Below are 15,129 nucleotides of genomic sequence, written 5' to 3'. Positions count from 1 at the left end.
TTTGGTTGACATCATAAACCACAACATTTCTTTGTGGTAGCACTGCCTGTAATTGAGAGGCCAAGGCTAGTTCATTTAAGCCTGTAATGGTAAATCAAGGCAAATTGGACAGCATTGCATTGGTTAAATAAAGATTTACGGCGCCAGAGGTAATTGGCTTTCCATCTTGGCCAGATGTTCGCAGCTTCGATCGTGCCGAGAGACGCAGCAAATATAAGGTGAGACACGTGGTAGTGTTCAATTTAACAGCTGCCTGTTTTCCTCTCGCGTGAGCACATCTGTCTGTTTTTGCATCTATTGTCGGTTTATTTATAGACTGATGCTATATAGAAAACTGTCCGTTCGAGTAAGCGCGTAGGTGAATAATTAATACGTGGCCACGCCGGTCGTCAGCAGGCTTAAATGCTGTGGATAAAGACGGCTTTTAAGTCCTTTCAGCATAAATCAGCCGTGGTGATTATGGGCAATTTAAATTAGTTTCAAATAGTTTAAAGTTGCCCAAACAGCCATCCATCATCCTGTCAAATGCCACGCCCCCTCGCCGCTCATTGGCTGTTGGGGTTGCACCTATGGCACGTCATCAGAGGAGTGACTTTAAAATTTTCTCCCTGTTCGTTCATGTGTAATTTCAGCGTAAACTGATGCCAGAAACAAGATTTCGCAGCTGTTAGGAGGTTTTAGACACTAAGCCACAAGAAAGCGAGTTGTAAATTCTAGTTTTAAGAAAGCGACAGAAAGATCATGTGCAAAGCTCAACACTAACATGAATTTGACGGTTGCAGCGGAGCGCTTCTAAAGAGAGGGACGGTTTTTAAGTTTGTTGGAACACGAGACACTCGGATTATCAAAAGCGCATTTTCTTCAACGCTTTTTTGGTGGACGAAAACAAAACACATATACAAAAACAGCCAGTCTCTCACTGTTTATCACCGCGCAATAACTTTGAGAGTGATCCCACCACCTTTTGACTTCTTTCCAGACTCTGTACAAATAACGGTGAGTAAAAACATCTAACGTTAGTAAAGATTACATTAACGTAGTAAAGACAAGTTTCAGTATGGTTGGAGTGTCCCGATGTTTCGATGGCTTTCTGTTTTAACAGTCTCCACTTAGGTCTGTGCGTGTTCTAACACGCACCTCATAACGTCTACTCCTATAAGATGTCATTTAGCGGCTTTTATCTAAGGTAGTTTACTCCACGTTTACCAGAGCTGCGTTTCTCAAAAACATCGGATGCGTAAGTAGATCGTATTGGTGACAATACATTGGGGTTGCAAGTGCCACACTTGAACTGTGGACCAAAAATTAAAGTTTATTTAGAATTTTATGAGTATCATTTCTGTTATTTTCCAATCTTGTTTAACCAAACTTTACATTGCTACGTCTTGGCTGCAACTTCCCTGTGCGGTAACTCGCAGGCTGTATCTCAAATCATAGTGAGCCGCCAACCTAGACAGCTGGGCTTAGTTGGGGTCTAGGGAAAATGCAGTCTAGGTAGGCAGCACACTATTTTTTGAGACACCGTCTTGATGTATGCTGTCACTGAAGCGGAGAATTGTGCACAATGGGGAGTTGTGCGCGGAGTGTTAATTAAAAAGAGACCCGTTTTAATGAAACGGCGAAGCGTGTAGTTATATGGCCCCAGAGCGCATTATTAAAAGAGAAGGATATACTGCTAATCTGCGGTGGTGCCAACCAGGGTTTGGTCATTTGCTCACTGGACTCGCTACTATTTTTAGAGGCTGCGAACCGTGGTGTAATGCTCATTTATTTTAATTATCAGCGACTCACACTGGGTTTTTGCGCAGTTATATGTTGTCTTAAGCGACGTGTTATGCCACTAAAAATTCACAGTTACAGAATAAGTCAATTAATATTGAAATAGCGAAATTATACGGTCGTTCTCTCGCGTTACCGAGTTTCTATGGTGACCGTGCGGTTAGTTCTCAACAGACGTTCCGCCCAACAAAAGGAAAAGTTGAAGCGCAACCATAAAACATAATAGTGTGTTCTTAAGTCTCCTACAACATTAGGCTAGTAATTGATGGTATGTGATTTGTCTCGTGGCGGAGACCCATCATTTGCTCCGTCAAGCCGACACCAATCCATCAGTCTGCGCTCGGACAGCGACGGTATTGTGTTTCTCTTCATTAGCTTCTGTTTTTGCCTCTTATTTCATCAATCAGCCCGTTAGTCAAGTGGAACAGAACGAGCCTCCCCCTCTCTGACCTTTCTGATGACAGCGTTTAAATAACGAGAGAATGAAAGAGTTTGGTCTATTTCCAGAGTAGCTCCTCACTTCGAAACTAGCAGTACTTGGATGACCAGTTTGGGAAAACAGGATGATGAATACTTGACTTAAAGGCCAGCTTTTTAGATATTTATGTTTTTTAATGCCTATTTATGTTTTTAAACAGTTGTTATATTGAACTCACATATGATATAAATTACTAAACAAAACTGTAAAGTGAGTCTGTAGAGCTTTTATGACATTCTCCAAAACATTGCCAAAAATGTTGGCGTATATCAAATTCTTGATTAATATGATATATCTGCCCATTGATGTACAACTGTAACCATTTGCCTGTTTTAAGTTAGCAGCGACCTTTAAACAAACTTTGCACTCCACTTAAGCAGTATGTACTGTATGCCATATTTTGGCTTGCCTTTTAAGTCAGGAATTGGTCATAACACAATGCAGACTGCCAAAGATGTAGGCCTATAAGCGTCACAAACTCCTGCTACTCTGTGATAACACACTACATTAAGCCTCATAGCTTAAAAAAGGTTGTCGCCAAGCGTTTCCAGTGAAGGATTAACTTACCTAAGTTATTAGAGGGATAATGTAATTGTTCTGTATTGAAACAGCCAAGCCTCAAAGCGTGTGATATTCCCCCAGGGTCCCATTCAGCAGCATTGTCTCTCTCGCTCTCAGGTCTGCAGGAAAGGGATGATTAAAAAATGGGGGATTTGCATTTTCATGAAATTAGCTGTTGCAAAGTTATTTGGCAACCTGCTTTGGAATGGTACTTCTGCAGGTGTGTGGGAATGACAATGTATGGTGCTTGTTACCAGTGTCAGTTATGGAGAAAGGGTCCTGAGGCAAAATCTGTTTGTGTAGGAACGCTGAATAAATTTACTTTTGGTTCAGGTTTATAATCTTGTACAGCTGGTCCCAATGCATTTAATAAGATATCAGCCTCATAGTTCGTATATGACTTACAAATATGCCCAACTCTGACATGACAATGAAAAGATTAGAGCCGAGGGTGTCAGAAATTGGTTTAAACCATTGCCTGGCAAATTCTCCAATAAGAATTCAAGCATGTAGGTTCATGTCAGTTTCAGGATACTTGCGGAGGAAATGCTTACGCAGCTCTCTGAGCGTTGTTTTGGACCTGCTCGGTCAGTTTTATCAGGTAAAGTGAGGGAATGCAAACCATGTATGCACACAAGATCTCTCTTTCCTGGTTATTTTTATGAAGATTGCTAATGCTTGGCTTTAGGATTTCCACCTTTTTCTTTTTACTGCATAAACTGCGTGTAAGGTTTTTCACCAAAATCATGTTTTTATCCCATATATCATTCAAAATTCAAAGGGATAGTTTCCCCCAAAATGAATATTCTGTCATTTACTCACATGTCATGTTGTTCCAAAACTCTGTGACTTAAGGATGGAATACACTACATGACTTTTAAAATCTGAAATGATAATAAAACACTAGGCATCATAAACTTGTCAACTGTAAATGGTTACTGAAGAAAAACTAGGGATAATAAACTAAATGACGAAAATACTAGCAGACTTTCAAGTTTTTCCAAACAAAACTAACTTGTACAGAATACTCACCTCATTGCTAGGAGATGCATGACAAATGAAAACAAAATTTCAACTTTGATATCCTCAGAATGGATAGAATCATAGCCTTTGGTGGCCATCATACACTATGCGATTTTCTGTGAAATTTGTCAACTTTCTGCAACCAGCGTCAGCTCGTCCAGATTATAAATTAGGGCAAAAATTTGGGCAAAAGCTGTGTAGTGTAATCCAGCCTTTACTTTCTTCTGTGTAACACAAAAGAAGATATTTTAAAAGTATAGGCAAAAAAGATCTATTCATAATATATTTTTTTGTGTCTCATAGACAACATGAGGGTGAGTAAATGATGACAGAATTTTCATTTTTGGGGTGACCCTATCGTACCTGATGTTCATGCTTCTGTTTGTGGGAAAACACGTGGCGGCCAATATCTTATGTCCGGCACAAGGCTAAGAAGACAGATAGGACCAGAGGAAAGCATTCCCAGTCCTTTAGAGCGAAGCACAAAGAGCTTTCCTGTTGCTTTCCTCTCCTCTTTTGACCCCTGGTCGACCCTACCAATCAACAGGGCTCAGTTGTGACCTCTAACCTGACCTCCATCTCCAGTCTGCTGCCGATTGACCTCTCCTTCAGAACAACAGAGGGAGGAAATAACAAGTGATATAGCCTCTGCCAGATGTCCAAAACCTCTTCCTCACATTGCTGCTGCCTTCCAAAAAGAGCAAACTGCACCGTCTGGTCCTCACTGGATTTTGCTGAGGTTCTCCAAATGCAGCAGTGAAGCTCGCTTTGTGTCTGTTCAGAAAACAATGCAGAGATACAAAGTTATTTTTAGAAATAAAATGTGCAAGCATTTCCAAATGTGTTAGAGCAAATGTATTGTGCCTCGAGCCTGAATGTCTTTTGCTTAGTTAGACGGCCTAACGTTCTCAAACCACAGTCTTTGTGCTCATTTTAGATAAAGTTAGAAATGGTAATATGTTGGTCTGAAGCTATATGTACTAACACTGTACCAGTAAGTGTGTGCGTGGTGAAGAATCTGAAGATGGTCTGTGGTTAGTCTGAATTCATCCTTCTGGAACTGCATAAGGCTGTTTATTGAGAGCGGGAATAGTTTGCTTGCTCGCAGGAAAAACGGCTGGTGAACAGTAACTCATCAAGGGAATACACTCGACATAAGTGAAAACATACTCAAACTAAAATTTTCAGACAGGGAATGACAAAGCAGCTGCACTTTCATTTGCAAAACATCATTAACAGTGGTTGGTGTTGTGATTGAGTTCTCATGTTGGTTGAAGGCATACTGACTACAAAAAGTGAAAATCATGATTTAGATTAACATTCTTAGTTAGAAAAACTATATAGATATGACCCCTGTTCTCGGATCAGCATTCACACTCCGAGATTGCGTACTCTGAAAGGGAACAGACTTTAGTTTGTCCTTATGGTTCCAGTTACTGCCATTTGAGAGCTGCACTGCCTCCAGCTGGGCTTGATCTCCACTCATATTTGCAATGAACGTTCTGGAAATGAGCTGTAGATATAAACTGATAATGTTAAGGCAGATATAAAAATCTGAGGACTACATCATTTCCATAGAATTGCCTGCAGCGTGAGTTTTATTGTAGTTCCGTGGCAATAACATCGCACTTTAACATTTTTTTTTCTTTCAATTTTGAATGCATTTGTTATTAATACAGATTTAATGTGTTGTTCACAATGTTACAAACTATTGTTAATAAAATATCACATTAATAGCAGTGTTATGGTGGTCATAGGTTGTTTAGTGATGCCCTAAAGAAATGACGGTAGCACTTTATTTTACATTCCTTTTACTCATGTACATACTATGTACTTATTATAGTAATTACAATAACTAGGTACTAACCCTAAATCTAACCCAACCCCATGTAGTTACCTTTCTTAGTTAGGTACACTATAAGTACACTGTAAGTATATGTAAGTGTACGTACTGTAAAATAAAGTGACTTTATCTGTTATTCATTCCTTTCAGTAGCACCACAGGTTCTTGTGCTAAGAGAGGGTTGTTTTCTCGACAGGTCTTGTGTACCTCTGCACGGGTGATGACAATGACATACAGGGAAGTTTGCTCTCAGCTTAGTGAACCATTTATATTTGTATATAAACCACAAATGTTTTCTTTTCTTGCTGCACTGCATTTTGGGATAAAATATTTTGTTATGCTGATTATTGTTCCCTTTGAGTGGGAACCTTATTTACTTTTTTTTTTTTTTCTCCTAGCCAGTATAAAAATGTTACAGAAAACAATTGGTTGCACCATGTTACATAGAGAAAATAAGTTAAATGTTATAACTGACTCTTATGTGTAATCATAACTTAATTTCAATCTTTTATAAGCATGAATATTCCACATTCAAAAAAGAAATATAATAATATAAAAATGGTGGTAAACAACAGACATAATTTTGTAATAACATTACAAAACAAGAACCTAAAAGTGACCACAGCCACAATAGAAAGAAATAAAGTAAAAAACAACAACAGCATTATGTGTTCAAGTTGCTATGAATTCTGGGAATCCAAGCACTAGCGTAGTACTATAAACATATCCCTATTACAGTTACTTATGTACCACTGTAATTTTCCTAGTCTTATAATAGTTCCCAATTGGTCAGTCAGTTTTATCCTTTTTTCTCTTGTCTGGATGGGGACACTGAAAATGCAATCAACAACAGGGCAAGAGATATATATATATATATCCCATCATTCTGATATGACATTTCCTCAGGATGATAAGAATGTATTATGGTGATGTGTTTGGAGGAACATCTCTAATGACTGATCTTCTGATGCCTCTGGATAACACAGGCCACATCTGCTGATTTATGATTTTCTCCGCTCTATCCCGCAGGCAGGCGATGGTGAACAGCCGTGTGGAAACCGCCGCCGTTGCGGTAACAGGAGGCAGTGGCGGGGCAGTGCGCTCCTGTGCAGGCTGTGGAGGTCGGATCTCGGATCGCTTCCTGCTCTTCTCCATGGATCGGTACTGGCACACGCGCTGCCTCAAGTGCTCATGCTGCCAGGCTCAGCTGGGAGAGATCGGCAGCACCTGCTTCAGCAAAGGAGGAATGATCCTCTGCAAGAACGATTACATCAGGTACTAAAAGAAACGGGCAGTTGGGGATTCGGTTGGACTGATGAAGAAATGCTGAATAAGAGCAAATAATGTTTCTGGTCACAGCATGAGTCGTAATGTGTTACACAAGAAGGATAGGAAATCTGTGGATTTTATTTGGGACAAATCAATAAAATGTCTTTGATTTGTGAACTTGATCGTTGTTTCATATCGTTTGGCAAATCTCCTTTCTAGATTTACCAGACACAGGATATTTATTTTGGCCTAAACCGAAGAAAATAGATAAAACCCCACACACTACCAAATCTTGCATAAACAGATTTTTTTGTTTGTTTATTATGTTAGTTATCTTGCACGACTCTTGGTTGTGCAAGGTTTTTCTATTTATTATTTCATATTTATTTTGAACAAAATTATCATTTTAAGTTCAGCACAAATTTAAATGAGTAAACCAAATGTTAATTTGTCCATTTGTGAAAAATAATTTGATCTGAAATTAGCAGGTTTTGTTGGGATGACTGTGGAGCATTGTCTGCCATACTGATATTAAACATTTTTTTTGAGGCCACACATAGGCACTCATGTTACTGCATAAACTGTACAAGAAAGGGACAAGAAAAGTTCACCGATCATGACAGGAAGTGTGTGGGTGCATTTAACATGGCATCTGGAGCAGCCATATTCCTCAAAGGCTCCCCACATGCTTTTCATGTGCCATACACCACTTTAGACTCAAGCCGTCCTGTTTAACCACATGGTCGGTGATCAAATTAGAAGTCAACTCAGAATTGTCATTTTGTTATAAAGTTTGACCAGTATACAAAACAACTGTAACCTTGTTTTGCAAACCCTAAAAATCGTTCGTTTATTTTTCTGGCGGTTTTCGCTGGGGTCTATGATTGCTCGTATGTCTGTATGATGATTACATAGCTCTTTGATTGAATTTGGCCTCTATTCCCTTGTATATTTTGAGCTGAAGGCTCCAGAGGTGCAGAGATTAGATTTGTTTATAATCGCTGAGGCTTTGAAATTGACCTCTGTGTGTTTGGATGTGTGCAGTGATGCATTGGTCCATGACGGCACGGCATTGTTGCCTGTTAGACCCACACTGGTCTGTTTGGACCTCAACCAGGGATGTCTGACTATTTGGCATTGCCACACAGATATGTTATTTATTTTTTTTTTTGCATGTGATTGCTGTAGAAGTGCCAGAGATGCCTGCTGAAAAGTCCAACAACCTCATAGATCCCAAAATCGAAAAGAAACTGTGCAGCCCTGCCATATTTAAAATAAATATTACAGATACAGAAGAGTTGTTATTGTTAATTGTAAGATAATGTACAGATCGAGTTTAAAGCAACTGACAAACTTTTCAGTCAGTCCCATGCTATTAATATATGTATAATACATCTAATATATTGAAATTATATATAAATATAAGATTATACACTGTATATATTATTAGAATTATTATATTTGTTTATTAATATGTATGTATTCATATTATTATTTTTATTAATATGTATTACTTTATTAATATAACTATATATTGTTAAAAACAGTTTAGAATGTGGGCCTGGTAACTGGTAATAAATAATATAAACTATAATATGAACTTCATGTAAAGTAAAAAAAAAAAAAAAAATATATATATATATATATATATATATATATATATTAATGTTATATAAAAGTATATAAAATTTGTATTATAAAATTATTTAAAAATTTTATAAAATTATTATATTATTTATTAATATTGTTCTTCCTCTTATTATTATTATTACACCTACATAATATTAAAAATAGTTTAGCATGTAAGGCTGCCTCAACTGCCAAAAAATAATTAAAAATAAAATTATTGTTGTTGTTACTATATAATGCAATATTTTATACTGTCAAAAAGAAAAGTGGATCATATTGCAAAATACAAAAAAATCCACATCTATTTAGCACCCTGATGAAGGTCTGCTTGGGCTGATATGTGTTGGTGTCTTTTTAATATGTAGCCCTGTCTTAGAATAAAGGCTTTTTACTTTGCTAACTATGCGAGTGCCTATATGTGGATTTTATTTATTTTTTTGTATTTTGCAATAGGATCCACTTTTCTTTTTTGACATTTTGTTCTCTCTCTGAAGCAGCCATAGTTTTTCAAGTACCTGATGCACCCCTTGTCAAGATGTTTTCTTTGATTATTATATACTGTATCTATCTCTTTTTTTTACCAGTTCAGACAACCTATGATCAGTTGTTGTTTTATGACAACTTTGGTTCTATAACAACTCAACTGAGAAAGAAAAACTCTTTAGTAAAGGACATATCTCTTACAACACTGTAATTCAGCAAACATGTTATAGGCCTACGTGTCAAGGGTGGTCTTATGGATAGTTCCTTTAAGAGTGCATGTAAGGTGTACTCAATCTGCAGTGTAGTAAATATGCATAATACAGCTAATCAAAAGGGCAGAGCTTCATTACCAAATGACACAGCATGGAGCCTGAGGTCTGATAAAAGTAGGGTGCATTAATTAGGGAGAACAGGGCTCCTTTCTGCCGTCTCTTATTAAATTACTGTTTGGATTAAGATCAAAAATTCATTACTGCGAGCAGTCAGAGCTGGGACAGTGATAGCGGAGGAGGGGTTGAGAGAGGGCAGGGGGAAGAGGAGAAAGTGAGGCGTTGAGAATTAGCTGCCAAACTGGTCTGGTTACCGTCACAATAAAGACGCCAGAGAGGGAGTGGAAGAAATGTTTCCTACTGAAACATGACTATGACATGGTGGCTCCAGGTGTTCTGAATGAAAACAAGTTGATTGTGTTCATGTGTGCGAGTGGAATGCGTGTATGTTGTGTGTTGTTTGTGTGCATCTGGATTTTATCTATGTATGACCGAGTGTGTGTAGAAGATGCATTTTTTTTCTTTCAGCTCATCAAGAGCGCGACTTGAACTCATTTGAGTGTTCTTCTAAAATTGCCCATAACAACCTCGAGCTCAGGCAACAGAGTAATCAAGTGCACCCTAATTAGGAGCCAAGGGTGGATCAGAGGCTCCTATAGCCACCCCCCACCCATTGCCACCAATTACACTGCCACTCCAGATTAGCTGATAGGCTGCAGTCTAGGACTAGAGGGGCTTTGGTGCCCTGCCATCCAAGCCACACACTCACAAACACACACATTGCAAAAGCACTCAAGCTACAGACGCAAAAATGAATTTCCCCAATTGTGGAAGGAAAAGAAGTGGATCAGCGTAAGACGTTTTATTTTCAGGGTGATTTGTGTGTCATTTTGCAATATGGGAAACCGTTTTTTTTCATCCCTCAAATGAGAAATTATTTAAGGAAACATGTATTTGGGATGTTTAAATGTGTTGACTTTCAACACTATTATTGTATATTTAATTCATCATTGCTTTTCCCCTCGCTGTGCAGGTTGTTTGGTCACAGTGGAGCCTGCAGTGCGTGTGGACAGTCTATCCCTGCCAGTGAGATGGTGATGAGGGCCCAGGGTAACGTCTACCATCTAAAGGTGAGCCATAACCTGTTAGCAAACACTCACGCATTGTCAGTATTAAAAAAAAAAGTATTAATGAATGATACATCTGTCCATAGGTTTTAGCTCAATTTTTTAACAAAATATAAGTCAGTGGAACAATAGACTTTTCTCTGGTGACACATGCTAGACTTATCCAATAATTTTGTCCACCTAAACCCCACTCCTTTCTTACAGTGACTGCAAGCTCACATTTACTGATGAATAGAATCAACCCTTTTTTTTTTTTTTGTCACACAGATGTAGAAGAAAAGATATGTTGCTACTTTTGCATCGTAGCTTTAACCGACAACAAATTAGTAGAAACAAACAGGATAAAGACCAGGATATTGAAAAGTTGTAACTGTCATTAATTTTCTTTATACACAGCAGTGATGCACTGTTTGTTGTACTATATAATACGTATGGACAGATAGCAATTTGTCATAGACTCTAACTTCATTTATTTACTGTAGACTAAATTCTTTTGTGATCAGATTGAGCTGCTGCCTAGACACAAAATTGTTGTACTGCCCTACATTGGCAAAACACAGTAGCGTGACTAGCTTCAAAAAATGCAGTTTGATTTGATGTGGATTTTCACTGTTGAATCTGAGAAAAGATGAGCCAAACCTATCTGTCACAGGACAGGTCATAGACCGAATTACTCAACATCGGATCTTGCACGGTTACAATTTATGAACCAGTCCCAAACATGAGGGAATTTGTTTTTTTTTACATTGCAATTACCTAATTCCCTTTGACACTGGCATGTAAGCCAGCAGGAATTGCTCAACATAAGCCTGAGTCAATGCTTCATATTTAGATTTATGAAATTTTACTTCTTTTTGAGTGTTGTATTGCAACTCCCTTAAGACCGGAAAAGCTGAAAGACTGAAATTTATAATTCTTGCAAAACAATGACTTGAACCCACATCCCATTTCTCCAGAATGAGAATTAAAGGGATTTTCATATTAGCGTAAGTGTTTATACCTCACATTATTTGCTTGGAATGGAAACATCTGCAAAGACTTGAAGTAGTCTCTTTTTGAGGAAATACATTTCTCTTTGAATTGTCAGCTGAAGTCTTGCATTTACTGAACACTGATAGCAGGATAGTCTCAAGAGACACCTACCGAAACTCATCAACTAACCGTTTTCCCAACTGCACCACACATTCCTCCTTAATTATAGTGGTGTAGGTGTCAACCTGTCTTAATAATATTTGATTGGAAAAGGAAACCATTCCCTGATTAAGCTGAGTGGATCGGTTTGGTTTCCCAGTGGTCCATGTTTGCATAAGTTTGCAAAATTGGGTAACTACATCCTGACAAAATTTCTAATTTGTGAGTATCTGAAGAAATGTGAGCTTGGAGTGTAATAGATTTTTTCAAATAATGCAAATGTATATGTGTAGTCCCTCTGGTCTCTTTTTTTCCCCCATTTCTTCTAATAGTGGTAAACTATTTATCTATAAGACTTTACATATGGGACTGTTTATATACAGGACTTTCTTTCTCGTATCTAAAAATACAAAAATGTCACTACTTCCATTTCCTCTCAACTTGAATTATTTTTTAGTTTAGTTGAAGACATTTATTAAATGGCACACCAGATGTCCAATGAAATAACCCTTTGCTTTATTTTTCTTCTCTTCACAGTGTTTCACTTGTGCCACATGTCGAAATCGCTTGGTGCCTGGTGACCGATTTCACTACGTCAACGGCACCATCTTTTGTGAACATGACCGACCAGGTGGAGCTTTGCTCAGTAGTCACCTGACCCCCCTGCAGAGCAACACCCTCCTACCCGACCAAAAGGTATGATATAAACACTGCGAATTGATAAGAAATCTTTGTGCAAACCTATTAGTGTCAATGATATCCCTCAACTTGCATTTAAAGCTGTAATTTTAACAAATGTGGTAAATGTTCATTTGTACCAGATTATAGAAAAACATACGATAAAAACCAAGAGAGACTGCTATACTGCATTTTTTTTTTTTTTTTTTTTCCTATTTAGAAAATAAACTGATTGGCTATTTGATCTTTTTCTCAGGTGTGCTGAGAAAACATGGATTTATAATTTGCGGCGTGCCTTCTCTTCATATTTTCCCTCACATCTTCCCCTCAATCTATCATTGTGAATGTCCACCCACACCCAAGACTTCCACTTTACTTTCATGCATCCAGCCACCTTAGAAGAATAATTCAGAACTACGCAAGTACTGTGGGTCACTTGCGAGACAATCACCCCTGACGAGGGAAACACATTCAAACTGAAGAAATCTGAAAATGATCACTCGTATGTGGTCCATCTGGTTATGGCTGGGATGGCCTGACCCTGAAAGCCTTAGACTCTATTAAAGAGCAGCTAATTAAAGCTGGGGTGATGGGGTGATTTTGTTCCCTTTTGAGAAGTTTCTCAAGAAATGTTGTGGACGCTACCTGACATTTTGGACTGTATGGGTCTATGGATTATGAAAGATATCACTTCTTGCCCACAAAATGACATCCATAGATCAGAAGACTGTTAAAACCCACAGTTTTGTTTCAGTGGTAGTTGCCTTTTGCTTACAGGCCCTTTTCACTTTAAGTGTAATTTTATCTTTTTTGAAAACGTTCTGTCATCTTTGGTGCCTAAAAAACATTTTTATGTCCTGTTTTTTCTCCTTTGTCATTTACTTCTTATTAGCAAGTAATTATACACATGGACAGTACAGACACGTGAAGATGTATTGTTTTGTCTACTCGAGTTTATGATGTATGAAGTGCTCTTTTTGAAAGAGTCATAGTCTCCAGAGGAAACAGCATGTTTTTTTTTTTTTTCCATGGTTTGGTAGAATAAATTATATGTCTGTATGCATATTCTCTAATAGAGACTGCTATTCAGTGTCTGCCAAGACTTTTGGGAGAGTGAGGGAGATGGAGAGTAAAATTGTACATATTCCATGTGCTGTTGTATCGTGTCCAATGGTTGACCTGTTTCCTTGTGTCCTCGGTTTAAACAGAGGAGCGTTCAAAAAATAAGATATCTGTAAAAGAAATAAATAACTATAACCATCACAAATACAGTCTTGACATCTCTGCTCAGTGTACATCAACATTTAATGGTTTTGGCTTGGTGTGTTGGACACTCATTGGAAGTCGAGACGGCTCTCCAATAGTCCTTGGCCAAAAACATGGTTCATTACCTCCAGATTTCAACACAAACTCTTGCGTCTGCATCGTTATAGAGAGTAATGAAAGGCATTTGAGCTGGCACTTTTTCTTTCTCCTGCCGTGATTTCAATCTGCGGGTCTTGCTAAAGAGAGGTCTTGTGCATCTTTGTGAATGTCGCTACAGAAAGAAATGATATGTTTCCGCCCTTTTCTTTCATCCGGCTATCCTCCTCAAGATTTAATTTACTTCTTCAAAATCTGCCTTTTTCTGATCTGATTTGCTCTGGTTTGAGAAGTTTTCTCATTATGGCATTTTTGGTAATTGCTTTTTGGGATTAAACTCCCCCATATCTTGTTTATTTAATTAGATAATTAAACCCATCTCTCTTTTTTCAACTACCTTTGGCCTGCAATAACAAGGTGTTCCTTTCCAATTTACTTTTACGATTAATAAAAAAATGTTCCTTTCCCTTGCGTTTCTTATGAGAAAAATGGAAGCCAAACATCCCTCATTATGGCTGTTTGTGTGTGTGTGTTAGGAAGGGGGTGTAAAATCCAGCTGTGACTTTTCACATTGAAGAATTCTATGTGTGTTTGTGGAATCTTAAAAGTGCGGGGTTAGATCACACTGAGAAAAAAAATGAAAATTTAAAACTAAAATTATTTTTTTTTAACGTCATCACAGTGCAAAACGCTTCATTTTTATCACATTTTGTTGACAGAATAAAAGAATTATGCTAAAATCTAATCATTACCGTTTTTAATGTCAAATATCACATTTGTGGCATCAAAAATTAAAAAAACTAATTTAATAAAATGACAGGTATCACTGTCAGCGCAAACATAAATCAAGAAAAACAGCTTGAAATGAAAGCTGCTGTGTGGTTAACAAATTATGGTGAATGTTTACAGTGTTATGTATTTGCATTCAGATGGTTACATCTGTGTCGTACCATTTAACCAACTCAAATCATTTGAAGGTTCTCATAAAGCCAATCCAAAACATCCTGACATCTTGAGTCCGTGTACTTTAAATTCGGTGCTCCATAAATATTCTGTGGCCTGAGATCATTAAAGAAAGTAGAAAAGAAATTCATTAACTTATGCAAATGATCTTAATTGCAATTATCTCCAAATCTTGATAAGTGAGGGGAGGGGATAGCGAATCTCAAAAATAAAATAAAAACTCCCTTGGCCATTCGAGTAGCTCTTTGCATTCAAATGGATCATGCTTCAACTGTGCATTTCTAATTAGTCTGACATATTCAAAAGCTAATTAACGGTTTCTCAAATCAGAGCTCTACCACGAGGCTTTGCCAACTTGTAAAGGAAGGAGAAACTTTATTTTTAAGTGCACTGATTTCCAGAAGCCCTTGTCTGTGAGGACAGGCATGTAGTCTTTCCCCCCTTCTTTCTTCAATTCACTAATTAATCCAATTAACACATGCAAATTGGTGTAATTACATTGTTTCCTCACCTCATGTTGTGTGAAGATGGGGA

At 37.8% G+C, this 15,129-nt stretch overlaps 1 protein-coding gene and 1 long non-coding RNA gene across 5 annotated transcripts in view; one reads left to right on the top strand and one right to left on the bottom strand.

The window, feature by feature from the left end:
- Positions 1-603: 603 nt before the first annotated feature.
- On the top strand, positions 604-13,174 carry lmo4a (LIM domain only 4a). Of its 4 annotated transcripts, none has more exons than XM_058776776.1 (5): positions 607-996; positions 6,714-6,959; positions 10,368-10,464; positions 12,130-12,288; positions 12,527-13,174. In XM_058776776.1, the coding sequence occupies exons 2-5, from the start codon at positions 6,721-6,723 to the stop codon at positions 12,533-12,535; spliced, it is 504 nt and encodes a 167-aa protein (XP_058632759.1). In that variant the 5' UTR covers positions 607-996; positions 6,714-6,720; the 3' UTR covers positions 12,536-13,174. The 4 variants fall into 4 exon arrangements, with proteins under 4 accessions (XP_058632758.1, XP_058632757.1, XP_058632759.1 ...); XM_058776777.1 differs by lacking the exon at positions 607-996 and adding an exon at positions 1,645-2,132; XM_058776775.1 differs by lacking the exon at positions 12,527-13,174 and having other exon boundaries at positions 604-996; positions 5,881-6,959; positions 12,130-12,294.
- Positions 2,146-15,129, bottom strand: part of LOC131541185 (uncharacterized) — a 47,770-nt gene continuing 34,786 nt past the window's right edge. The window contains exon 3 of the long non-coding RNA XR_009271421.1: positions 2,146-4,615. This is a non-coding gene — a long non-coding RNA (uncharacterized LOC131541185). The remainder of the gene's footprint in view (positions 4,616-15,129) is intronic.

This window comes from Onychostoma macrolepis, chromosome 05, assembly GCF_012432095.1.
Source record: "Onychostoma macrolepis isolate SWU-2019 chromosome 05, ASM1243209v1, whole genome shotgun sequence".
Classification (NCBI taxonomy): domain Eukaryota; kingdom Metazoa; phylum Chordata; class Actinopteri; order Cypriniformes; family Cyprinidae; genus Onychostoma; species Onychostoma macrolepis.
The sequence above is the reverse complement of the archived record's forward strand: the minus strand, read 5'-3'. Positions and strand labels throughout refer to the sequence as shown.

Coding starts and splice junctions, on each gene's coding strand:
- lmo4a (XM_058776775.1), top strand. CDS start 6,688: ATGATTTTCTCCGCTCTATCCCGCAGGCAGGCGATGGTGAACAGCCGT. Junction 6,960..10,367: donor TGCAAGAACGATTACATCAG/GTACTAAAAGAA, acceptor CTCGCTGTGCAG/GTTGTTTGGTCACAGTGGAG. Junction 10,465..12,129: donor GTAACGTCTACCATCTAAAG/GTGAGCCATAAC, acceptor TTCTCTTCACAG/TGTTTCACTTGTGCCACATG.